Raw genomic sequence first — 27,513 nt, 5'->3', positions numbered from 1 at the left:
ACCCAGTAAGAACAGAGGGGCAAGCCTGCTATAACTGACATTAATGAAGAGAAAGAGGACTGCGGAACACACATACACACACAAACAAACAAACACTCGCATACGCACACACACACACACACACAAACAAACAAACACTCACATACACACCCATGCGGTGAAAACAAACTAATCACACATCTACACATCTCCCACACAGGGACTCTAATTGTAGATGCCTGTCTGAATATGGGCGCTGGTGTGTGTCCTTGCGCACGCCGGCATGCATGTGTGTTTGGTGTGTGTCTTCGTGTGTGTTTGTATGTGTGTCTGTGTCCTGCGGGGGAGCGCTAGAGGGGGGTGCGAGCTGGGAGATGTCAAGAGCTGCAAGTAACGACGGAGGTGTCTGGATGTGTGTGCGTACTGTGTGTGTGTGTGTGTGTGTGTGTGTGTGTGTGTGTGTGTGTGTGTGTGTGTGTGTGTGTGTGTACGTACTGGGTGTGGGTGTGTGTGTGAGTGTGTGTGTGTGTGTGTGTGTGGGGTTGACAGCTCCCTAGCCGTCTGATCACAGTGAAACCATAATGAGTCGTAGGCGATGTGTCACAGCATCGCACACACATTCACAATGTCACCCCACCACTCATCACACGCACACACACACAACCATCTCCTTCGCCGCTTCCAAGTGTGCAGCTTGCACCCATCAAATGTTCCCCCTTGACACACACACACACACGGACACACACGCGCGTGCATGCACACACACAGTCAGCCCACTCTGTAAGACTTTTTTTGCAGATGCCAAATGTTGCTTTTCGCCACATTAGTGAGACAGACAGATGGACAGACAGGCAGGCAGACAGATCCTCGCACTCCTTGTTATGTGGCTGCATGTTGATTAATGGCGATACGGAATATGAATTCATGCTTATTCTTTCTCTCCATTGGCTCAAAGGTAGCGCAGTGCAGTTCCAAAATTAAAATGTCTACCAGTGTCCGTGTTATGAGGCGTCGTGATGGAAAAGCCTAGTCGTGCTATTAGTTTAACCACATTTCGAGCAGCATTGCTGGCGTGTTGACAGGGCTTATATTTGATAACAAATTGTGCAGAGAAGAATACCAAGGCCGATATTATTACTGGCCTAGGGGGTGAATGACCTCACATATATCTGCTCTGGATGGGATTAATATCTCTGGCCGAACAACCCAAGCTCCAGACAAGAACATCTGTATCAGACCGTTCTCCAAACCCTGGATTATGTTAGCTAGCTGCCATAGAAGTAGCTTTTCCAGCACTTTTCAAGACTTCCAGTCATCATATAGAACTGTACATGGTGTCATATTGCAGGTTTTATCTTTGACTCACTTTGTGTCTGTGAAAAGGCAGCTTTCCTCCACATTACCTTTTTCCAAACATTAGCGTTTTTTGTCTTTAAGGTAAAGTATTTGAGGTTTGAGGTTATTTATCAGTCAGGTGACAAAAACACCAGAAACGAGCTTGTTTAAGTCGTGTGGTTTTATTTGTGCTCTGGGTCAGCCATACTGTGGAAATGTATGATGAGTTTTTCGTCTCCCTGTCTGATGTTGATGCAGATCACCTGTTCAGTCAGTGGGAGTGAAAACAGGTGTGCATGTTTGGACCCTCTCAGCAGTAATTGGCAGGGCACCATCACATTGTGGAAGAGGGGGTGAAGCCTGCTTTGAATTAAATGGCATTCTTTTAAAGCGAGCCGACTAACGGGTGTGCGTGTGAGCCCGTCGATAAACTGTGTTTGTCTGCAGCAACCAAGGAATCTTAAATGGATGTTTTGTTCTTCTGGTGTAGTCTTCACATGCTTTGTGTCAGCATGGCTCCCCGTGTTACCCCGAGCAGGTGGTTCGTTCCGCTGAGGTGAGGCTGGGAAGCTCAAAGTCTGCAGTGGTCGGTGGTAGCTTGTCACGAGGCTGCAGGTTTTATCTGTCGCTTCTCTTTTTACAGCTGTAACTTGTTTTTGTTAAACTTCTGTTTTCTTCTTCTGTCACTGATATTTTTGCAAAGAAAACCGGCCTTTTTTTTTTTGCACACTCCTGTAGTGCTGCTTCTTATCAACACTCCCTTCAAAGGTTCCAGTGCCAGTCACCTACTGCTGTTTACATGGGGTGGTGGCACTACCAGGTTCCTCCTCCCAGGTCCTTTAGAACAGTTTAGAACCAGCATGTTGAATCTATATGGCAAGAACGGCTCTTGGCACCACAGAATATATTGTCTATATATATATATTTTGCATCTTCAGTCATTATATAAGTAAATGTGTCTTAGTACACACACTGAAAACAAATAACACCATGATTGAGGTAATTGCTCTTGACTTTTTTTGCTTATGCAACTCTTCAGAATTTAAGAAGAAATGTGTCATAAACAACACTTCCTGTTAGAACAAGGTTGTTGCTACTCATCCTCCTCCTTCCTCATTTGTTGTCTCTTTGGCTTCTGCCGGCGAGGCTTCTCACTCCTTCCACCATCTGCCACTGTGAGAAACTGAAAGCACCTTTAATGTTGTCTGAGCACAATGTCTTAGTTTAACTCTGCTGGTACATGTCAGTGCTTGCCTGTCTGCCCGCCTATAGATCCACACGTCTTTGATCAATGGACGTCCCAGTGCAGACGACCCCTCCCCGACCCTGCTGAACTTCACCTCCGCCCGTTACATCAGGTTGGTGTTTCAGCGAATCAGAACGCTGAACGCCGACCTCATGACTCTGACACTCCATGACCCCAGAGATATCGACCCCATCGTGACAAGGCGGGTGAGCTTCAACACTCATGAACATCACCTTTTCTTCTTCTTTTTTCTTTTCTTTTGTTATCAGCTCCATTGTGATGAAACATGTGGCTCATACATGCAACAACAACACTTTATTTATGGCTTTTCAAAATTATAAATATGTGCCAGGAAAATGACAAATCCGTAAGAAACTCTCATAATTTAAAATAAGTCTGGTCTTTCATGATTAGGTGTGTCAGAACTTAAGGAGATCTCACTCACAACTAACAAGGCTCTGTTTCTATATATTAAAGTAAAATTTGAATGAATAGCTTAAAGTCATAACTATTAGATACCAAGTCTAATAAAGATACTGTTTAATATGTCCGAAGTCTTAGCAGACTGACTGAAACTTTAACTATTTCACATACAGGTAATATTTTTAATTACTGTCAGTCTTAGTCATAATTTCTTGTTTTTTTTTTTTGGCATATTTTTCTTGTGAGACTGATATTCCATACAACTTAGAAGGTTTCATGTTGACTACACTGGTGTATATCCTCACTGAATTCATATTGATTCAGACGAAACAAGCTTCACTGTACTGACTCTGCTGGCACAGCTCATCATTGTAACCATATGATTAGTTGAATGTGATAAGCTTTTCTGAAAACCTGTCAATATGGTCACACTGTTATGCTGTAGTATGGTGTTTTTTTTTTTTTTTTAATCTAACCACAAATCAGCGCATAGTGTGATAATAAACCAAATTCAACCTTGACGGGATTTTACTACTGGAGCCATTTTTTGTGTTAGTTGCAAAGTATATTTTTTTCCTAATTTGCTGAATTGTTTCTTTTTCTCGTGACTTCTTTTGGATTCATTGTGTTTAATTAGATGAGGATCAAGGACAAGAGTTAGAAATATGTGTAGAAAGGTGTTCGACTCAGCGATGTTGCCTCTCCATGTTGTTTGTTAAAAGTGAAGCTAAATTAGCCCAAATGAAGGCCAGAGCGTTTGCGACTGAGATGTTGCGATTTGCTGTGTTTCATGTGTGAGTGAAGAAGCGGAGCCCTGCGAAGGCTGCAGCTCAGGAGGTAGAGCGGGTGAATGAGAGGCAAATTGTAAAGCACTTTGGATAAAAGCACTATATAAATGCAGCCATTTAGCAGCACTGCTGTAATGCTTAAGGCCAGGTGTGGTGTTAGACACACCATCATGACATAATCTGTTGGGTCAGGACATCAGTTTTCAAGTGTAATCACCGCCGAGATAAGAGAGCAGAGTCTTCTTCTATTGCCGCCTCTTAAACTGCTAATATGCTCATTAATGCTGTCGTACTCATTAGAACAAGTTTTCCCTCTCACACTTGTTTTCTTTCTTGCTTTTCAGTACTACTATTCTATTAAGGACATCTCAGTCGGAGGCATGTGTATCTGTTACGGCCACGCCAAAGCCTGTCCACTCAACACTGTTACAAAGGTAAAATACTTAACTCTACTTAAAGGAACCACCAAGGTAATGGAGCCGTGCATACTGTGGAATAGAAGCACAGAGCGCCCTCAGGCACCAGCGCTTTATCTGCTGCCTTATATCGAACCTTCTGTGTGTGTGTGTGTGTGTGTGTGTGTGTGTGTGTGTGTGTGTGTGTGTGTGTGTGTGTGTGTGTGTGTGTGTGTGTGTGTGTGTGTGTGTGTGTGTGTGTGTGTGTGTGTGCGCGCGCGCCCGCCTGTCTGCAGGGGACACAGGTGACACAGTGAAGCGTTGTCTCCCGTGTCACTTCAAACACTGGAGTGTTTGATACCAGACACCTGATCTTTCTCTCTCGCTCAGCACTCACTCACTCACACACACACTCACTCACACACACACTCACACTCACACACACACACACAGTCTTGTGTCCTTTACATGTCCTGAGGCTGAACCACGCAGACTAACTCAGATGTGACACTGGTGTCTGGTCCCCTGGTGATGATGTCATTGACAATAAGTGATGTCATTGATGTGTAAAGAGCTCGTTTCTTCTGTTTCTTCTCTTCTGCCCACCTTTAAAGGCCATTTTAAAGAGATAGTTTAAACACCTTTCACCACCTTTTATTGGCTGACACACTCTGTATACATTTAGGTTGCTTTTTATTTAGTTCAAATAAGTAAAAGACCTCAGTGGAGGATGTACTGTAGTATTTGGCCCAACAGAATGATAAAAATCATGTATTTTTTTTCTGCTCGGGTAGTTGATAATTAGTCATACACAATCTTTCGAGCCTAAATGCGTTTATTTACCTGTGATTTTTAGAGAGTTTCCCTGCTCCTCTATTCCCGCGAGACATTTAGCTCCTTTACTTTGATAAGAGTTCATCCATCCACGCAGTAAAGTCCCGGGCAGGCGTTCAGGAAGCAGAAAAGGTGGAGACCTGTGAGAGGATTTGTTGATGATCGTCCACAGAACATTTGTTCAGATGCGCGCTCAGTACAAAAGCAGCCTGAAGCCAGAGCTGTAGCGTTGTGTCTCAGATAAAAGGGGCAAATTCACTCGTGCCAACAAATCCAAACTTGGCTCTCGCTGTGCTATTGTACTGCTCTCCTCTCAGTTAATCTGGCACCCTCTCCACATCAACCAATTTACAGAAAGTCCTAAATTGAATTACTGAACCTCAAAGTTGGCAAATTTCCTGCTACGTTCTGCTTTGACTGTGTTTAGTTTTTAATTTATTTCCCTCCTGGGAGAGTAATTGTGAACCCATTTGCCCGCTGACTGACAATCTGGAAAGTGAACAAAGTTCTTTTATTGAGATTGGCTCTCCTGTGAATACATCGTTGTTTGATAAGCTTTCAATAGGTCATGCATATTGGTAATTTATCTGTTTGCAGCCCACTCATTTTCACATTCATGTGAACGGTTTGATGCCACATGATGTTACATGAGAGCAGTTTATTCACAACTTTTTGGTTTATGACGTTATAATGCAAACTCACACAGTGAAACATCATTAAGTGCATTTCTCAGAGTGGAATCACATCTGTCAGTTTTCAGTTCAAGCCAAGCTATTTTTTGTTTTATTTTAGACAGAGCAGCTTTACACCAGCTGAAAATCTCCAGCAGTTTAAGGTTCTCACTCTGCTGCAGTGATAAGGAGGCGCAGGGTGTGGTCAGTTACACCTGGACGTCACTGGTATCACTGCACTTTCTCTTGTAGTCCAGGCATGTGGTGAAGAACGCAGTGCAACCTCCAAACTCTGTGAAGGACTGATCTAAATCCCTGTCATGCCAAGTCCCAACACTTTGAGATTTAGATATTTTCCCTTCACCAGGCACTGGACAGATTGTGGAGGAAAGTGTCTGCTCTAGATGACTCAGATTGTTTCCATGTTTAGCCTCCTCTTTGCAACCAGCTCGCAGAAGATCCATTTATCTAAACACGGTTGCCCATGTGTGTTTAATTGACGACTTCTGAATTATTGATGTGTGTTTTCCTTCCTTTGTGTGTGCAGAAGTTTAGCTGCGAGTGTGAACACAACACATGCGGGGAGAGCTGTGATCGTTGTTGCCCTGGTTACCACCAGCAGGCCTGGATGGCGGGGACCTTCCACACTCGACACGTCTGCGAGAGTAAGAAAGACATAACACAGCAACAAATTACACATTTAAATTACACACAACTGCCCACAAGCGTGCAGCGGTCTGTCGGCAACACAGTGATTCCTACTTACCCACAAACCCAAAACACGAACAGTCACTTATCAAACTTTTCTACTTGAAAATGTTCTTCCATGCCGTGATATTACCACAGCTGATATGAAGACAGGCCGAAATGTATATTCCTGCCAGCCAATCAGGATCAGTCTATAATATAAGGCCGTATAAAGCCATCAAAAGCCACCTTTGCATCCATTAACCTTCGTCAGCGATGTAGAAGCAGCGTGATGAGGTTAGAGGCTTCCACCTGTCATCATAAAACTATGGTTACAACATGTAATCTTAATTTTATTTCACACAGGCTACACCCTCCTACACACTCTGTAGTCTCTGTGGCCTGATAACTGCCCCCTCTGTCTTCACACTGACACAACAAGACCGCGGTGACAAGATGTTAAATGTCCTGACGGGGCGCAGTAGTAAAGAAACCAGCCACAGATTCAGCCAGTGTCCAGGCCAGCGGTGCCAACTCTGAGATCAGACCTGAAGGGCCCTGAGATTCCCACCACTGCGTAACAGTGGGTGGAGGATCCATCCCCGCTGCTGGTGAAGGTTTGCAGCATTTCATCCAGCCGCAGCTGCATTACATGAAGAAGAAACCCAGAGGAAACACTGGTTTCACTGTGCCTTCCACTCCAAGAGGTGTTGGGCCATGTTCAGTCAGACAGCAGCACTGTGTGGAAGATTTCAGGCCTTTTGCTGCGACGCTTTACGACATCCATCCAATCAAATACAGACAGTATAAGCACACATTTCTGGTCGATACAGAGAACAGTATTATAAACCTTCACCTGAACAAGCCTTCACATTCATGCAGCAACGTCCATATTTGAGGCACTGTAGTCGACCACAAGCTGATTGGTTTTACTGATATTGACCTTCAGGTGATTGTCGCTGCAGCGTGTGATGAAGCTCTCTCGGTCCATCATGCTCATCTGGAGAAGTAGTCTCTAAGTGAAGACAGCGTGTTTCTCGCTGGAACACATTCACTTTAATCATACATGTCAATATAGGAACAACTTTTTCCTTTTTATTAAATTCCATCAAAGTTTTCTCTACATGTAAGTCGACATATAAACTCAGCTTGACTGGTTGGCGGAGGCACACAAACACGAGGCGGTAATTCTGGTTCTTTCTGGACCCTGGAGATAACACGCTGCTCATGGTCAGTGTGAAAACCTCGGGGTGCTGTCTTCAGAAGAGAATTTGATGTTTTTCTGAACTTCTGTGGGGAAGAAGTAAATGGATTTAAAGAAGCGGGGGCAGGACTCAGCAATCCTAACAAATTACAGTGTACAGTACCAACTGTGTGCGTGTGTTTTCAGAGTGTAACTGCCATGATAAGGCGGACGAGTGCTACTTTAATCAGACGGTAGCAGACCTGTCACTCAGCCTGGACGTCCACGGTGAAAACAGAGGGGGCGGAGTCTGTATCGGTTGCCGTGAAAACACCGCTGGGATCAACTGCCAGACATGCGTAGCCGGATTCTACAGACCTGCTGGGGTGCGTCAAATATTCATGCAACTGTGCTGTTTTCCAACTCCTTCATGATTAAGTGAAGGTGAACTGTGTGTAAAAATGTTTGTCTTCTTCACCTGGCCAGGTGAGGGCTGAGGAGGAGAACCCCTGCGTCCCCTGCTCATGTGACTCCCATGGTTCTCTCAGCCAGTCATGTGTTGCAGATTCCACCCAGGCTACGCCCCGTATGAAGATATGCTTTTTAAATCTTTTAATCTCATTCTTTCTGGATATCGTTCACATCTCGACACATTAATAATTGCAGCCCCTCAGTAGACACACACACACGCACACACGCACACACAAGTTTTCAGTGAATGCCGACACCCGTTTCACATTTTAATTCACTTTAAAGTGGTTCTTCAGTAACTCCAACATTTCATCGATTCAGTCCTGCTTGATTTCCTGTGGGGTTGGGGTTAGTCAAGTTCAGCTACACGCACAGAAGCTCCTGTTATTAAAAACTATCTTTGACAGAGCCCAACAACTATTTATATTAGAGATAATTTTACTCCTCTTTGTAATTTTACTGTTTTGGTGTCTAGAAAGAGGAGCTATTTTAGGTGCCGGCGCTTCAAAGAGATGCCCGTTCTGTTTCTCTCTTGTTTTTTTTTTTTTTTTAAATGTGTGTGTCTTTGTGTGTGTGTGTGTGTGATTGACAGGCCAGCCAGCAGGGTCATGCCGGTGTAAGGAGGGTTTTGGGGGTCTGCGATGTGACAGGTGAGAGACACAAACACACATGCGCACACATACACACACATAAAGAGACAGAGACGCATTGTGACAGGTGAGCAGAACCTTTCAGCTGTTGTCTGTTCCAATTAGCGTTTGGAAATTGCCAGAAAGTTTCCATTAAGATCTTTGATGATATTTATTATCACACACACACAAACACACAGCTGGTTTTGTGCCTTACACTGTATAAAGACGCCACTGAATAAGCGGCGGTGGTGAGACAGGCTGTTTATATTGCTATTTTGATTTGCTGGTTTTCTTTGACTGCAGCTTGGATATTATTACTTTGATAACATCAAGAAAAGTCTTGTCATTCCAAACTTCAGGTTAAAATCACAACCTGTGAATAAAAAGAAACACAAACAACAAAAGAAGCCTTCGCTCTGACCTATAAATCTGCCAACAAGGTGCTTCATCTTAAATTGTTAATCTCTCATTGTATTATCATTATCTCTCATTGCTGTAATTGCTTGTTGTATTATCCTCTCCCCTACTGCAACCACTCATCTTCCCTGTGGGTATCATTCAGCTTTAATGTAATCTAATCTAATCTAAAAGCTGATACAACTTTTCCTGCAAAACTTTTTAATGACCTGCCCTCAAATCAGGCCAGCGTCGTCTTTAAAATCGCTTCTTAAAATGTTCTTTAATGCACTTGCTTCAGCTCTTTTTGCTCTCTTAATTGTTTCTGGTATATAGTATATTTCCTCTGAGACTGTGCATACATGCCGTCACCTGTGGTGCAAGGTCAGCCGTTTGCTGTATGCTGAAGGTTCAGTGTCTGACTTGCGGATGTTAGCCTGTGACCTTCTGCTGATGGGAAGCCCTCCTTAACGCTCGCCACCTTCGTCTTTATTATCATTATTAAACGCATTTGTCTCCAGGTGTGCTGTTGGTTATATGGGCTACCCGTCCTGCCAGCGCTGTAACTGCAGTGTGGAAGGAAGCACCAACGATGACCCGTGTGTAACACCCTGCGTGTGCAAGGTACGCACACTCACACACGTGCATGGGCCCAAATAATGACAAGTACTCTGCGCTAACCTTTCTAGCCCTGTCATCATTATCTTCACCACATTAACACTGCAATAACATGCCTTGTGGTCACGACGTCAGTGCGAGGGCAGCCCATAAACTATGCGGCATCTTTCTTCTTCATTGCTCTTTCCGTCTGACTCTCCGGCAGGAAAACGTGGAGGGAGAAAATTGCGACCGCTGTAAGCTGGGATTCTACAATCTTCAAGGTGACAATCGACGTGGCTGCGAGAAGTGCTCCTGCATGGGCGTTGCCAGTCAGTGCTCTGCCTCCACATGGACCTATCAGAATGTAGGCAATGTTACACACACACACACACACACACATACTCACTATCAAATAATATTTCTATTTGTATTCCCGAGAAGATGATGTAAACATCACATTAATTGAAACAGATCCGTTCAGTCACGGTGGCTGATTATAGCTAACAGCCTAAGTTTCTTCTGCTGCTACAAACTTAAATTGCATCGTTTCCCGTCCACCACAGACTTTTTCCCTTGAAGGAGTTTCCAGACACTGAACGGCAGCTATAAGTTCATGACACAAATTACAGTTTGCACTTTTTGTGGCGTACTTACCCTCATGATCCTGCCATAAAAGCATTTAAAACAAACATTTCCGAGCAGAAATATTTCACCAGAATTGTGGCAATTAGCAGAAGAGCTAGCTGGGGTGAAGCAAGACTTTTGGACTTTGACACGTGCGTTTTCGCCTTTTGACTGATATTAAATAGCCTTGACAGTGCTGACCTTTTGAGGAGATGGAACGCTGGACAGCCCAAAACAGAGGAAGCTATCAGAGGATGGCCTCTTACTTTAGCTGTGCAGCACTGTACACTTTATAAACCAGTGTAAAGTCGTGAGGCAGCTGTGGATGATACAAATATGTTTTTAATGAACGTACTGTTAGAACTTCCTTTTTCAGTTATTATGACATATGGCGTAAATGTCTCACCATAAGGCCCATTAGTAGCTTTTCTGGAGCTTACAATTGCATCACATGGTTTTCATGGTTTTTCTTAGCCAGGTAAACATTCTTTACTTTCTTAACACAAGATTCCCTAACTGGAAACATCTGGCACACCATCAGCACACACATCGAGCTGACAGTGACTGTCTGACATGTTTCTGAGTGATCCCAAGTCCCTGGAATCTCCACACTTAAATCACTTAATATGAATGCATTTCAGTTTTGACTGAATCATCTGGTGTTTGCATTCTTGTGATTCAAACACTTAAAATGGGTTAGATTTGTTGTTATGTCAGTGGTCTCCCATGTTTTTAAAATCATTGTAAAGAGATTTGAATATCCAGCAGGCGTTAGTTAACCCAGCAGATTCACTCATCACCCCAAAAAAAAGTTTCTCAGATAACAGAAAAACCATTTGATAAATATCCTTCAGGCACAGAACACTTCCAACACAACGTGCAAAATAATGAATTAATCTGGCCCGGAGTTTTTCGAATAGCAAAAGTTAAACATAAAATGGGTCACTGTTGTCTCAGTGTGCAGAGTAGCAGAGGGGTAATAAGTGTAAAAGCAAAAGACAAATCTTTACCAAGTACGCACTTAAAAGAGGAGCTGTGGATGGAGTACAGTGGAGGTGAGAGGAAGGCAGAAGAGTGAAAATGAGGAGGAAAAAGAAGAGAGGACGGGAGTGGAAAGACGAAGGGAGGAGACAAGACAAGAGGCGAGGAGGAGGAGAGAGGTGAAAAGAGGAAAACAGGTTTTGACTGACAGGCGGGGTGGGAGAGGAGGGAAGAGGAGACGCTGACAGGATGACAGCTCTGATTTAGACACCGATAGAGTGTGTGTGTGTGTGTGCGCGTGCGTGTGTGTGTGTGTGTTCAAAAGGGGAATCCAAGGTCAGGTTAATTGCAACGACAGATGTGTGTCTGGCTGTCTCTCTTTCACACACATCCAAACACACACACACACACACACACACACTCCTTCAGGAGTTGAGGGGAAAAAAAAAACTCTTTCGAGGTGTCAGTTGCAAGACTTCCTGTCTGACGTGTGATAGATGTACAGAACCTTTAAAACCTTTAAACATGTCTCGAGTTTTCCATTTTTGTTGGTACAACCTCTCATTTCGATCGGACGGGGCCTTAAAATGTCCTAAAACGTCGTATCTTCAGATTGCATATGCTACACCGGCACCACCGTAACAAAATACTGACAGGTGGGAATATTTCTCATCACTGATGTTTTCCAGGCGGCTTCGTTTGAGGCGCTTCAAATATAAGATGAATTTCACTTTTGGATTAGGGAAGGAGTTAAATCATAAATCGACCCTTTGCTATTAATTATGAATTAACCATTAGAATCCAAACTAGCTGGGTCAAACATTTATATAAGAGTTCTGTGTTAAAAATGCAGATTGTCACACTTGTTTGTGAGTTTCTCCTCACACACGCCGAGCGTCAAAGAATATAAAGTGTCAAATGCTGTAAAGTCAATTAAATTGACTCGACTCAGCGAATACTGACCAATGAAGTGCTTAAAACATTCATTCTGAGAAAATGGCGCTACTCTTTCCTGCTGGAGACGCTTAGTGGCTAGGAGATCATTATTGTTTAAATGTTTATTCACTTATTTGGCAGAATAGGCTCTGCTCCTGAGGGTGCTGCCCAGTGAACCCAAGCGCTGTTGCAGGATTCGGTCTGGAGTGCGATAGATCTCCAGGGCTTTACAGACGAGCCCAGTCATCATTTAGAGACACACAAAGTGCACAAACTAAGTGATGCCAAGTTGTTGTTGTTGTTGTTGTTGCGGAACAGGAGGAATGTAGATCGTGGAGGGACAGTAAAGCAGAACCACCAGCTGGACATTATGAGTAAAGCTTGTCAGAAGTCCATCTACAGCGATCAGGACTGATGACTTGCTTTACTGTGTTTGCTGTCAGATGATCTGCTGACAGCGAGCACAACCTCAGGCCTTAAAATCACAGTAATGCAAAACTGTCAAACATTCATATAAACTGATCTCCTGTTTGCTATCTTTGAACATTTTACCACAGCAGAGAGTCCTGTTTGAAAGCTAACTCCTAAAGCTAAACGTGCACGTTGCTGCAACAGAAAAGAGGAGTGGATTTTAAGCAGATGCATGAGAAGTTTCTTTGAAATGAGACAGAGAGAGCTGTGGTCTAAGTCAGTTAAAACTCAATACCAGGCTTTTGTGTAAGTATTTAAAAAAAAGTAGGTTTCTCAGTAACTTCTCGTTTTGCAGGAGACCAGTCTGACAGGCTGGCACCTGGTGGGAAACACAGGAGGACGAGTGTGGTCCGTCCACAGACAGACGCCTCCGTATCTGAGCGTCCGACACTCGGACGTCGTGAACGATCTCGGCTCAGCCTACTACTGGAACGCGCCTGGGCTGTATCTGGGAAGCAAGGTTAGATGCAGACACACGCACACGCACACGCACACACACACACACACGCTCACGTTAATACATACAAACTGCTGCCTCAGAATTAGCAGTTGAATAACAGATGTTCCTGTTGTTCAGTTCCCTGTAGATGTGTCACTGTCAGCCTTTAGCAAGCATGATTTGAATATACTGTATCTGCAAGCGTCTTGATAGGGTGCCAAACGAAGAAATGTCCTAATTTTCCAGTAGTTTTACTGTATAACACGGGCAAATTTCAGCTGCTCAAGACTAAGATGGTGAGAACTTTTTCGCAGTGTTTATTACTCCAAAGGTGTCACACCAGCAATCAGACTGGTCAAGGTCACAGTAGTAACTCAGATTTGTTTGCGTTGTTCCAGCCTGATTTCACTGTAATAACACAAAGCTGAGCTGCAGTCTGATGTGAGATCTGACTGTTGGGTTTCAGTTTGCTGCTAACTGACTGCTCTCGTCACAACGTTAACAGCTCTTACCTTTTATCCAGTGCAATGACAGCGTTGACAGGCAAATATGTAAAAGCTGACATGAGGCTACATCATTAGGACAGGCTTGAATATATAAGCAGTTTATGATGTAAAAGTATATCCCCTGGATGTGAGTCTGCTGAGAAGGCGTCCTGCTGGGATGTTCACCTCCCTCCCAGCCGTGTTTCTCTGTATCTGCTCCTGCTAATGTCGACTATTTGAATTTGTGCTGCGGTTTTCTGTGGCCACGATTAGACTTTATCACTCCAGCTGGCAAATAGCTGCAGTCCATGTTTCTGAAGTCGAGTTGTTGCCCTGCTACAACAACAGGCTGACTGTGATGTTAGTCTGGGTGTCATGGCTTAGAGGAATATACCGCAGAATTTCATTACTTTACACCCTGCAGGCCTGGCTTGTCATCTCACTTCTTTGTCTGAACCTCTATCCCTCCCTCCCTCTAACCATCCCTCCATCCCTGCTTCTTTTTCATTGGTCTGCTCCTCTAACTCTCACTCCGTCTCTCCAGGACTCCCATTTTTCACCTCCCTGTTCCTAAATCATCTCCCTCTACTCCCCCCAAGCTCTCTTCTCTCTCTCCTTCTGCATCTCTCTCGCTGGCTTTGTGTCTCTCAGGGTAAACAGTGTTTCGCCTGTTGAACTCGATAATCAACTGTTTTTCTCTTAGCGCACACACACAAACACACGCTCACACACATGCGCACACATAAGCAGAAACACATATTCTCATTCAAAGACAGACTCGCGCGCACAAACACTCACACACACTCCCAGGCCTATATAAGTCAGATAATGATGTGTTTTGGAGGCATTAGGGACAGTGGAGCAGAACCGAATGCCTCCAAACATGGGAAACAAACAAATTATCAGAGTGTGTGTGTGTGTGTGTGTGTGTGTGTGTGTGTGCGCGCGCACGCATGCATGTGTGTGTGTGATCGCTAGGAGCAGTGTGCGAGTGCTGTATGAAAAAGCGATTCTTTGCTTCAATCTCTGATCGTGTTACAGAGATAGATGCTATGTGACTCCACTATGCCACTGTTTCTCACACACACACACACACACACACACACACACACATACACACGCTCTATGTGGTCTGTCATGTTAGCGCGTATCATTGGAAATGACAGGCTGTGTGTGTAACGACAAGCTAGCAGTGGCTGTATAGGAGTAAAAATGTGTGTGTGATAACGTCCTTAATTCTCGCGCATGACCTCCTGCCTCATTAATGCAGAGGATGCTCATTGGCCCATTATTGCACTGTGCGGATGCTCATTGGTCCAGAAGCATGTTCCACTGATGCTCATTGGGTATTTTCTCGGCTGCGTTGGTCCAGGGACTGCTCATTCTCAAGGATAGCCATTACTGTCATTAAAGTGTGCCTCGTTTGATTGAATGTTTTTGCAGTGTTTCTGGTTTATTTGGCAGTGGAGTGCAGAAAAGTGGGGATCAGCGTGAAGAGCCAAATATAAAACTCACAATGTCGCGAGTATGAGAGTGTGCCATTATTTTAATGAAGTGCTCTGCGTGTTGAAAACTTGTTTTTAAGAAGTTTTGGTGAAACTTCTACTTTGTAAGGAGGCAGAGACTTCTTACTGCTTATTCCAGACATAAAACAAAAAAGTATTTACAGCTGCAAATTTTTCTATTAACAATGGAATGAATTAATATTTGTATACAAAAAGGGCTGCTCGTGATGAATCTACAGAATACTATCATTGGACTCAGGTCTGCGCATTTTATCTTTCAGCGTGTTGTTTTGGTTTTTAGCCCTTTCGGTTCAGTTTCACAGCTCGTTTTCAGCCGAAAAGCTCTAATAAAGCAACAGCACACACATAAAGTTAGATCTTTGAGCCTGCTTGAATGTACTGTCGTATTTAGCAGCAGATAAGAGACAGACATTTCCTTGAGGAGTTGGTGGACACCTAAACAGAGCGTAAAAAAGCGTGCTTCGTGCTACTGTAAGCTAAGCTAATGTCTGCTGGATGTGCATCCCTTGAAAGTTGAGTTTCAAAGTTCATCCTTGACCTTGGACACAATAGTTGACACAATAATCTCACCTTGAGGCTCCTTTAGTAGATCTTTTGTCAGTCTGTCACCTGGTTTTCATCGACAGATAGAGTTCTGAAACTAAGTGCTGAGTATCATAACTTTTTAGCAGTCAACTTAATATCCAAAGAAAATATCAGCAACTTTGTCAGCCTTCAGAAGCCGTCACATCCTCACCTCCTTGTACCCAGATTTACTAACAGATTCACAGCCAGGACAGATTTATGGCTCAAAAACAAGAAATGCTCATCATTTGGAGAAAAAGCGTGACAGAGATGGACAGACAGGGAGTACTGAGAGATGGATGAGCACGGGAGAGGAAACACATCGTCTGCTGACAGCCGATGAAAGAAAACTCAAAATATGTTGAAAGTTGACAGACGCACACAAACACACAGCTCAGCTTGTACTACAAACATCCTCACTCCTCTCTAACTCTGCCTCTACCTACCTCAACTTTCCTCTAACCGCTTTTTTTTCTTTCTTGTCTTCCTTGTCTCCTATATGGTCCTATAAAGAAGAAGCAATACAAAATAATAATCCTTTTAAGAGGAAAAGCTGCTACAGGTGCAAACCTGAGACGGAAAAGTGTTTGGAAAATTGCTCCGGTTTCACCTCGGTTATAGAGGTTGACACCTCGAAGTTGTGATGAATGAAATCTGTCTTGAAAGTGTTTCTGTAAAATACCTTTGTGGGGAAATTTTTCCCTTTTTCTGCACGAGGAACATCGGCTTTAAGTAAGCTGCTGAGCTGTGACTTATGGGAGAGAAAAATGTGTGTAGAGGAGTTTGTGTATAACGACACTCCTAATCTGCTCTTGATTGCATGAGATGGATATCCCCTCCCTTTACCTCTTTCTGCTCTCCCTCCCCCTTCTGTTTTTTCCCTCCTACGTGGCTGAAAAAGTGCCTTTACATCAATCACAGTGGATTTGTTCCAGTTTTCATCAACCAAATAATTTGGTGTCACACACATTTGTGTTCCTGGAAAGTGTGCACAAAAGCTCCACACAGCAATCCCCTGGCTCCGGGAAAAAAAAGAAAACCATTACACCTGGCTATCATTTCCAGTAATACAACATAAATGATCATTGCAGTCCTGATTCGCTGATGTTTTCATTACAAAAACATAATGAATGTCAAACAAAATGTAGCACGGTGTGCGCGTCAACATTCAGCCTGCTGCAGTCAGCGTCTTGAAATTGAGGCTGTATTTCTTGTCAACATGACTTCCTGTTGCAGAGGATGCTAATTTTCATTCCCACCACTGCTGTGCTTTTTCTGGAGAGCATGAAAGGGCAGAAAAGTTGTGAATAGCTCTTGATAACTGTCAAGATGTGTGAAGAAAGCCATTAATAGCAGAGTGTGGTCCAGTTCTGTGCCATAAAGCTTCCACTGCGCTGTAATCAGGCTCATTTCCTGACAGATCCAACCTGTTTAAAGCAGCGTCCACGCTGATGCTGTTTACAGTTATCACACAATTAGCACGATGCAGATGCTTAATGTTGATGATACAGAGCCTCCATGCGTCAGCCCGATCCCAGCCTCAGAGGTGGATCCACGCTGGCTGCGTTGAGTAAAGGGTGTCATCCTGCCATTGTTTGTTACTTCAAGTCTGATACACAGCAAGCTGCTGGAGTTGACTTTCAAGAGTCAGTGAGCCGTGGGAGTGCGGAGCAATAATTGATCGGCTCTAAGAGGCTGGAAACGAACGAGTGAGCTGCTCTTAGTCATCTTCCTGGATGAGACGTGCATACTGAGTTCCAGTCCAGTGCCACCAGCAGTGATAATTATCATGTCATAGCTGAGCACACAACCACCTCAACATTCAATAACGTTGTTTGATTCTGTTTTTCAAGTGGTGCTGATAAGTTTAGTTTCTGTGCTGCTTCTTCCGCAGCATTGTCAAAAGTTTTATCGAATGAAAGATCCCTCATTTGAACCATATGTGTGAATGAGTGCGGACTGCTGCCTTGATCTAAGTTGTTTAACCGAATCTTAATCAGACCTGAGGGAACTGGAATGCATGTGTGGAACTCTGTCTGTGTGCAATGAAGAACACCATCAGCCCTCCACCTCGAGCCGCTTCCCATCCCCTTGAAGCAGTAAAGTGAAAAGACCTCATACAGTGACCCCCGGTAACCCCAAACTTCATCTGAGGCCAAACCCCACGCAGAGCACCTCAAACGACCGGCTGACAGCCGATCCTCTTCATTTCTATCTGCCAGCACCCGCTCAGGGTTCATACCCCAGACTGACCCCCGACCAAGCACACTGCAGACTACAAAAGAGGACCCCTTGGCCCTGGGCTGCTCTGGAGGCATGGAGTCCAAAACAAGTACCTCCACCTACAGCAGAACCATCCCACAGCTGCCAAAACATTCCCCTAGTCTGGGGAACCTGCAGGGGAGCGCCGACATACAATCAATCACTTGAAATCCATCAAGAAAAGAAGAAGTTTCATGGTGCTGCCGCACTCCAGAGCAAAGCCAAATTTCCAAATCTAAAAGCAAAGGCGATTGTAAAATCCACTTTACAAACCATCTTGAGCCACGTTCAGAACTTCAAGACCCTCCAGGAGGAAACCTAACCACGGTTTTTGTTTAAATCTAGACTCTTAGCATGAAGCGGCTGTTTTCGACGTGAGATTTGAGGTAAAATGAGTGAAAACGGTTAAACACAAAAGTCTGCCGCTCTGTCTTCGTCTCCCCCTCCGTCCTCTCATCTAATATGTTAATCGTTTCTGAAATGACGCTTTCCTGATGGCATATTTTCAGGTTATGCATCCACTCTGTTTATTTATTGTACATGTGTTGTTTGTCACAAGCTTGAAGGTGCAATGCAGAAATTATGACTATGACATTTCACAACAGGCATGAGGCAGCAAACCAAAAAAAAAAACCCAGAAAAGCACAGAGGCTGTCCCCGAAGAAGACAGACCCAGACGAGGCGGTGCTCCAACATGCCCCAGTGCTAATCCTGACAGACTTTTGGGTTTAGCTACTTTTTCGACAAGGACTTTCTTTTGTCTTTGCCAAGATCCTCACACACAGGAGGTCAGTTTGGTTTCATGTTGTTCAGCGTCGCTCCGTCTATTGGTCCATCTGGAGCCAATCTAACCCTACTGCTAGCAACAACAACAGTCTGCGTGTGCATCTGTGTGTGTCTGCGTGTGTGCGCAACCGCTAGGTAAACAGAGTGAAAACTCCCGATACCATTTGCAAACAACCGCAGGCATCAGAGAGGCGACCCAGGTGTGTGTGAGTGTTTGTGTTTTCCTGTTTGTGTGTGTCTTTGTTTCACTGGGTATTTGTGTGCGTTCTTGTGTGTGTATTTTAGGGGAGTTTGTTTTCTGAAGCTTTTGTGACAATCTGGTTTTCATTTCCTGAAAGATGATTTCCTTTGTCGCCCCCCCCCCCCCCCCTTCTGTCGCTGCCCAATCTCCTGAAGAGAGCGTCGCTTGCCACTGTCTGCTTTTGTACTCCAAAAACGGAGCCGCACCAACGCAGATTGTCAAACATATTTCTCTGAAGAAACTAGCATGTGGTCGGCACAAAAGAAAGTTGCATACTAACAGTTTATTTCAGTTAAGCTGCTGTCACTGCTCCCTCCAATCACTCATTTGTTTGGTTCTAATTACTGCGCAGTGGCCGTGTGTCTTTGGTTACCTCTAGAATCGCCTTCGTTCAGTTTCCATGATGTCTGATGTTTGTTCTCCTGTTTGCTCCATAAAAACAAGGTGATGAGTCCATTTATGCTCATGTCCTTAATAACATGAGAACTCATTTGTCATGTGAGACAAATCAGGGGACACTGTGATTTCATTTGTTCACCTTCGGTTTTCTGTGAGACAAACACATCAAAGTAAGAAAGACGTTTTCCTCGTTTTACACGTTTTAGCTGTTTGTTCTCCCCAGGAAGTCCAACGGTAGCAGAAGTCTGACCTTTATGGAAGAACAACCGCATTAAAATCAGGACGGACCACCGCTCGTAGCTCACTAAAATGCTCTGACTTGGTTATTTTAAGTTTTTGGAAAAGTCATATTACATCAGGGCTCTGCTGGGAACCCTGGAGGAGGCCTGAAGTCGATAGTGAGTCATTTTAACACCTCTTCTTCCTCGCCGAACCCACTCCTTAGCACAGGCAGCAAATTAAATCTGGGAACTTTGCTCCCCTTGTTTGCTCTCCTCTCTCCTTTCCTCCCTCTCATTTTATCCTTGTTTTGTGTCCCGCTGCACTTTATCCCATCTTTTGTTTCACTCTTCTCATTTCTGTCCGCCTCCTCCCTCCTTCTCAGGTCTCTCATCTCTAGTCTCTCTAGTTTCTCTTCCTCTCGTCCTCCTCCTCCTCCTCCTCGCTGTGTCACCATCTTTTCATTCTAACTGATAAACAGCAGGAGCAAAGAGGACGCTAACATGTATGTGAATGAAACTATCAAGGGTATTTTAGGTCTTTAGTGAAAGAAATTTGAAGTTGTGCATTTGCATTGCAGCATGCAAAACACCCCGTGTGGCTGACATCTTACTAATTTTAAGATTTTCAGTAAATCCTCCTGTCGAGATACAAAGTTATTTTGCTTTACGTTAAGCCGAGTGACTTGTATAAACTGATGTGCTCAGGGCCGTGACAAAAGGTTCACTTTAATGAAGATGGCTCCAGCTTCTCGATTAGTTTTAACAGGGAGGATTATGTCTCGTTCGTCTTATTCTGGCCACTAATAGAGTTAATAACAGGCTTATGGAGCTCTCAAGGGGACCCGACTGATGTCTATTGTAGCCGTGTGTGTATCTGTGTGTCTGAGTGTTTATTGTTCCTTCGTTTCCAGTTCCCATAATTCCCCTGTCCTGCTGCGCCGCTCTGTTCTGTCTGGCTTTTCTCTTTTCCTGTGTTTTGTTTCTTTTATTCCCTCTCCCCCAGGGTAGAGATGGGTCATCAGGTTGCCATGACAAAAGCTTTGATTGTTGTCCGGGTTGAAGTGGATGGCGTCAGAGAAATGAGTTTTCTGAGAAATGTCAATACTTTCAAAGGAAGCAAATTGCTAAATTCAGGTGTGCCAAGTCGATAGAGAATCATCTACAAAGCATAATGCCACGAGTGGAAGAGTGTTGCTGAGAAGACACAGAAGAAGCTTTTTTGTAAATCTCAATTCACGTGCCGCTGAGTGGTTATTGAAGGCAACAGCAAAAACACAAACAAGGCTAAAAATGCAAATCAATTTTTTCATGCAAGAGCTCTTTGAAAAGTTACAGCACGTACAGACGTTTACGGCGTTTACGGTGTTTGGTGTCAGGAGGTGTTTCATGAATAGGTACGAAAAACAAAGCGCCATATTTCTGCTTCACATGTCTTTCTTTTTTGCATCTTTGCTTTGTTCTTATGAAATCCAGATTTACCTCTTCGGCACTATAATAAATGAAGTGAATACGACTCCTAGCTCAAAGATGTTGAGTATGCAACCTGAAACAAGGTGACGCTGGTTGATATTTTAAACCATAGTCCGGGTCCGTTCTCGATTCTGATTGGCAGGATACAGGATAATGCCCAGAGAGCTGTCCATTATCCAGAATACTCGAGTACTCAAGGCTTGAACTGTCCGACGTGCAGTTATTTGGCGTGAGCAGTACTTCCTGCTCAACCAAGTCCATAATGTGTGTCTTATTATGCACAAAGTCTAATCTAAGACAAACACTGCTGTTCTGCTCCGTTGAGGCTCTTTGAAACCTCCTCTTCTCTGGTGTCTTTTGCTTTCATCATGCTGCTGTTTTGTTGCAGTGGAACAAAGTTGTTGTTTTTTTTTTTTTCCCCCGTGTAAGAGATTTAAGTGTGAATGCAGAGTCCATGCTGGAGTGCAGATAAGCTAATGGCGAAGGAGGTCGAGCAGCACGAGTGTCTGACGTGCGTAGGCTGCGCAGTGTGGGTCTAAACTATGATTTTACTGTCTTCTGGAGTCCAAATCAGCAAATGGGGTTAGATGGAGAATAAGTGTTAGTCAATAAAATGTCCACCCAAGTACACCTTCATGTCCAATAGTGTGTGTATGTGTGTGTGTATTTTCAGTCAGCTGTGAAATGGGTGATTCCTCCTCTTGGTTTAAGAACTGAGAGTAATGATGTAGAATGGAAGAGGTTTATAGAGGCATTAAGCCCACCCCTTACACCCTCTCTATCTCTCCCAGTCTGGGGCTCTATTTCTTTGTCGCTCTCCCCCTCTTCCTCAATGCCCCCTCCTCCCCTCTCTCTGTTTTTATGGTGGCATTATTATCTCACTCTCCCACCCATTACTGTTCAGGTTGGAGCAGAATAATAAATTTCAGGATCATGCCGACGCAGCGTTTCTCTACCTGAAGCTCATTCTGTGGACTCGACAGAAACTCTGCACGGAAACACACAGGACAACAAAGATTGCAGCATATTCTTGTTTTTCCTCACTTTGGAAACATTTTTGAAGAAAATGCAGCCATTAGCCGAAGCAGTGGTTGTGGTGGTTTTGGGGTGTGTGATGAGTGTCGTTGGTGCAGTCGTTCTGCTGCCGTCAAAGATGGACGTCCATCTTCAATAACACGTTCACATGTGAGAATTTTCTCAATTTTCTAATTTCTCAAGATATGTACGAAATACAGATTCAGTGGTTCATACATACAGCACATACAATTCACACTTGAAACCTTTACAGCTTCAAAAATGGTGTAAAAGGAAAAAAGTAAGTTTTCAATTTCAGCCATTTTAGTCGCTACCTCGATCAGGGTGTCGATTTCCTTTGGTTCCACTTGCCTCCTTATTCCTCCTGTGCCTCCTGCTGGTGTTGAGTGCAGCAAATATTGATGCACTCTCCTTTAAAGCAAGGCTTTGACTTTTGAATGAAGACATAACATGTATGTCCTTACTTGGTCTGATATGACCTGTAGCTGGTGATGGCTTGTGTTGGCTAATGTTAGCAAACTTTAGAGAGAGATTTCTTTGTAACTGCCATTAGAGTCAGTTTGCTGACCTCCATGACTCTTCTCTTCTTGTGATCCTGTTATGCTGTGTTTCAGTTGGCCATCCTCCTCTTGTCCCTCGTGGCCTCAGCGATTGTTGCTCAGCAGAAGTTCCACAGTGTTGCTTTAAATCTGCCAGCATTCAGCTAAGCCTAATCAACTCCATGGAGGTCAAATAAACTCGATCTCGGTCAATCAATGTGTATAAGTGGCAGTTTGCAAAGAGTGTTAATATACCCTGACATGCTTTGTAACATGGGTGTCAGCTGTGTTCCCACAGACACATTAAACGTAATTATTACATCAATAATTTGCAGTAACTTTGCAAGTTTTGCAGATAATACAAACTTATTCGTCTTTGTTTCTCTGTCTTTCTTCAGCTCACAGCCTATGGAGGGAGTGTGCTCTACACTGTGTCTTATAATACAGACCAACAAGAACAAATGGCCATTAGAGTCACCTCAGAACCTGACCTGATCATAGAGGTAAGTTTTCATCGCTGTACTTTTATATTAAAAGCAAGTGAAGAACTTCGACTGTTAGAACTTTGTCTTCTAGACCCTGTTGCTGTATGTGAGATCCCTCAGGAGCAGTGGGCAGTGTGGAGCCCTGAAATAAGCTCCACTTCTCTGTTTAAGGCCTTGATGGCATAAACCAGGAGTGTGCCTAACACTTAATACAGCAGCAGGAGGAAATGGTCACAACCACAGGAAACCCTCATGAACGCCAGCGCGAATGTGTGCCTGCTCATGTATTTGTGTCAGCAGCATTATTTATTCTTCCCACAAGTCATTGACTTTTGCACCAGTGAAGACCGCTAAATGAAGGAGCGTCTAAAAACTGTTAAACACACAGCCACAGCTGGCAGAGAAGTGCTGAACTTAGCAATAAAAAATGCAGATAGAGTCTCTCTCCCCTCTCTCTCCATGTCTTTATAATGAGCAGGTTGTGATATGATGTATGGCGGCAATAAGCAAAGCAGCAACGCTATTAGTTAACTGTTTATATCTCCTGTATCACCAAACAGCATTGTGTTTGTGCGTGTAAAGTACGTGCACAAACACAGGCACATTATCAGGTGGGTGCACGTAGTTCTACATGTTCACGGCTGCAGCAACGATCCCGTTATTTAACACCTCATTGGTAGAAAGTCGTGTGTGTGAAATAAGAGGAAATTTTTATTTAGAATAGTTTGGAAAAAAAATTAAATACTGTGTCTGTAATAAGCTGCAATAACCTGAAATATCTATTTTTCAGGCACTGACTGGAAGAGAGCTAAAAGATAGATGTAGAAATGCAATTTTAGATTAAATATGCAAAACAAATGCAAATGAGTTTTTGTATTTAGTGAACGTGCCATAAAAATACACACGGTCGTGCAGAAAGAATGAGACAATTGAAAGAAGGAAAGGAAATGAAGAAAGGAAGGAGGGAGGAAGGAAGGCTAGAAGGAAAGAGGAAAGGACATGAGGAGACAAAGACAGGTGGAAGGAAGGCAGAAAGAATGAAACAGGAAGGACGCAAGGGAAGGGCAGAAGGGAACAAGGAAATACAAGTGAAAAGTAAAGAAACAAGAACGGAGAGATAGTCACAGACCAATGAGCTTGTGTTATTTAAAGACGTGTCAGTGAGATCGACAGACAGGGAGGAGATGGGAAGAGGAGGACAAGTGTCGGTCTTGTTGTCAACAAAAAGCCTCTCCAAATGATGACGATAATGAGCCACCTCCACACTGTCAACCGTCTTTCTCCCTCTTCACTGTCTCTCTTTCAGCCTTTGTCTCGTGTCGCTTCTTGCTCTCCCCCCACTGTTTACTCTCCGCATGCCTGCATCAAGTTGCCATATTGTTTGCCGCGTGGTTTTGTGAAGCGCAGGAAGACGCTCGGGCCGCGGTTGTTGCTTCGTGGCATCTGAATAGACAATAATCTCTCTGTCTCTGTTTGTCTGTACGGCTTTGTTTATCTCCGTGTCTGCCTCTCAATCCTGCCCACTTTATCAGCCTCCATCAGCGCAGTTAAAAAAAGGAAAGCGCCAAGCCTTTCATGACGATAACCGCAACCGATGTACTGCAAGCGTATGCATCTGGAGTCGCTCGTTTTGCTAAAACAACAAGACAAAAACCAGATTTTGATTTGTTGAATTTGGTTTTTGTCAGTTTTTCTTGCGTAAATACACATGAACTTGAAGAGTGAGGCTGGTTTTATTGTATATTTCTCTTGCCTCAACAAATCCCACGAAAAGACCAAAACCAACAAAGTGATCCTGTAAATGTTGCCTGTGTGGCCAAAGCCTGATACTCCAGAGCACACAGAGCTCACTGTGGCCCACAATGATGTTATGAGCCGATTAACTGTACACCCATAAATGGACTGGAGAGGGACCACCATGGCTGCTCCCCTTTGCTGCAGCTTATGTCTCTGTCAGCCATGTTTGAAGGATCTCACGGCACCGCGGAGGATGTGAAGTGTTGAGGGATCGTTGCTGGTTTCGGTGTTTTCATGGGATTTGTTCACAATAAGAAAAATCTGAAAGCGCCACCCTCGTCCTTCTGTCACTTAATTTGATTTTTTTGTGTGATAAAGAGAAATGAGAGACAATAAAAATGTCTCTCTTTCAAAAATTAATGAAAACAATTTTCTCTGAGGTGACTTTCTTGTCAGTCTGCCTCTTTTCTTTGTCTCCCTCTTTATCTTTGCATCTCTCCACCCTGCTCCTGCTTTCCGTCTCCTTATCCCTCCATCTCCTCTCTTTCAATTAGTTTTTATTTAATGGTGTATTGGCATGGTGAGCTCTCTCTCTCTCTCTCTCTCTCTCTCTCTCTCTCTCTCTCTCTCTCTCTCTCTCTCTCTCTCCCTCCCATCAGTAGCTGTCACTCTGCGTTAGCTGCTACATGCCATTGATCTGCTCTCAACAAGAGATAGTCAGATAGCAGGCCTGGGCTCAGTTCACTTTGCATTCAGTCCATTCAGAATGTCAATAGAAACTGCGGCTCATTACCTAATGACACATCATTCACTCTCACTCTCTTTCTTCCTCCGGTTCAGCTGGATATCATATAGTCCTTTCTGAAAGAGGTGTCACACTCTATTTATGTTTTGGAGAAAATCCACTTTCTAGATTTATGGAATTGAAAGTGAACCGCAACAAAGAGGGAGAGAAAAAAAAAACCCCTCACACATAAAAAATGTTCCTTTCTACTGTCTCTGCCAGGGAGGCGGGATCAAGATTATTGACAGAAGGTTTGGCCAGCCGGTGTACCCGTCCTCGCCAAGCACCAATCACATTGCTCTCCTTCCAGAGAACTTCCTGCTTTCAGAGAGCGCGCAGCCGATTAGTCGGAGGGATTTCTTGTCTGTTTTAGCCAATGTGACCAGAGTGATGGTCAGGGCTTCTTACAGCACAGAGCCCAGCGCTGTGTACAGGTAGACACACACACACACACACACACACACACACACACACACATTTAATCACAGTGTCCTGAACATAGTCATCATTAGTATTCAGTAGCAGCTGGAACGCAGCACAGCCGTGCCCGGTGGTACAAAGCCAGTAGAGTCATTCAAAACGTAACGTGTTAAGTATTGAATAGTAACAACAATGTAAACTCTCAGCCGCTTTAAATAATTGGGTGTGTGGGCGTTAATTCTGCCTGAGAGAATGAACTCAGGTCATAGAAGTTCAAAAAGGCGAATCAGCCAAATCGTCCTGATTGTTTTTGAACGTGACGATGTGTGTTTACCTGTAAAAAGAGTGTGTGTGTGTGTGTGTGTGTGTGTGTGTGTGTGTGTGTGTGTGTGTGTGTGTGTGTGTGTGTGTGTGTGTGTGTGTGTGTGTGGTGCTTGCATGTAGACTCCACTCATTCTCAATGCAGGTGGCTAATCCCTCTGCTAGAGGAGAGAGGAGTGCATCAGCTGTAGAGGCGTGTGCTTGTCCTCCTGGATATGCTGGAACTTCCTGTGAGGTAAATACACACACACACACACTCAAACATGCCACTTCAGTACTGCAATTTTAAAACTTCCTCTGCAGTAATCAGTAGAAAACAGCTGTGGGGAAGAAAGTGTGCACTGTGAGTAGAAGTACTATAAAGCCACATAGAAATGTCGGTCTACAAAGTAAACACTTGAGTATTTCTGGTTTCAGATTAGATCAAATAGACTTATTTGTAGTATTTTCAAAATTAAGATGATCAAATTAATTGAATGAACAGTCATGTTGTGCAAAAGTACTTTGTATATAACTATCAATAACACAATCGTATCAGGAATAATTATATCTATCTAAGTTTATTTATTGTTTTTTTTTAGCCCAGTGTGAACAAAGATCAGTGAACGAATGGCTGCTTGGAAGGAAACTTGTTTTTTGGAAATAAAAACACTTCTTAAATGTGTAACTTGGCAGTAATACATGACTGATAAAAAAAAAAAAAAAATCCTCATTTTAGACACCGAGGTCAAACCAGCGTTTAGTGCCGCTGACTTCCTGCTCTTACGTTTTTAGAGCTCGAAAATTCATAATCGCACACAGAAACATTCAGCAGAACACAAACAATTTCACACACTTAAACACACACACACTCGAGTTCCTAATTAGAGGATGACAGGGTAATTACTCCACACTACAGCAGCTTCAAGACGGACAACTGTGTCTAACTGTGTGTGTGTGTGTGTGTGTGTGTGTGTGTGTGTGTGTGTGTGTGTGTGTGTGTGTGTGTGTGTGTGTGTTTTTCAGGCGTGTATTCCCGGATTTCGGAGGGTGAATGGCAATCTGTATAACGGTGTGTGTGAAGCTTGTCTTTGCCATGGACACGCCACACAATGCCACGAGGTCACAGGACACTGCCTGGTAAGATGATTGATCACGTGTGTGCGGA

At 43.8% G+C, this 27,513-nt stretch overlaps 1 protein-coding gene across 1 annotated transcript in view; it reads left to right on the top strand.

Moving 5' to 3' along the window:
- lama2 (laminin, alpha 2) overlaps positions 1 to 27,513 on the top strand; it is a 168,207-nt gene that overhangs the window by 48,196 nt on the left and 92,498 nt on the right. The window contains exons 6-18 of the mRNA XM_076756486.1: positions 2,587 to 2,766; positions 4,116 to 4,205; positions 6,219 to 6,336; positions 7,749 to 7,927; positions 8,028 to 8,127; positions 8,605 to 8,662; positions 9,562 to 9,664; positions 9,864 to 10,004; positions 12,948 to 13,112; positions 23,018 to 23,122; positions 25,848 to 26,059; positions 26,490 to 26,601; positions 27,372 to 27,485. Coding sequence (XP_076612601.1) covers positions 2,587 to 2,766; positions 4,116 to 4,205; positions 6,219 to 6,336; positions 7,749 to 7,927; positions 8,028 to 8,127; positions 8,605 to 8,662; positions 9,562 to 9,664; positions 9,864 to 10,004; positions 12,948 to 13,112; positions 23,018 to 23,122; positions 25,848 to 26,059; positions 26,490 to 26,601; positions 27,372 to 27,485 — 1,677 coding nt within the window. The remainder of the gene's footprint in view (positions 1 to 2,586; positions 2,767 to 4,115; positions 4,206 to 6,218; positions 6,337 to 7,748; positions 7,928 to 8,027; positions 8,128 to 8,604; positions 8,663 to 9,561; positions 9,665 to 9,863; positions 10,005 to 12,947; positions 13,113 to 23,017; positions 23,123 to 25,847; positions 26,060 to 26,489; positions 26,602 to 27,371; positions 27,486 to 27,513) is intronic.

This window comes from Chaetodon auriga, chromosome 18 (genome assembly GCF_051107435.1).
Source record: "Chaetodon auriga isolate fChaAug3 chromosome 18, fChaAug3.hap1, whole genome shotgun sequence".
NCBI classification, from domain to species: domain Eukaryota; kingdom Metazoa; phylum Chordata; class Actinopteri; order Chaetodontiformes; family Chaetodontidae; genus Chaetodon; species Chaetodon auriga.
The sequence above is the reverse complement of the archived record's forward strand: the minus strand, read 5'-3'. Positions and strand labels throughout refer to the sequence as shown.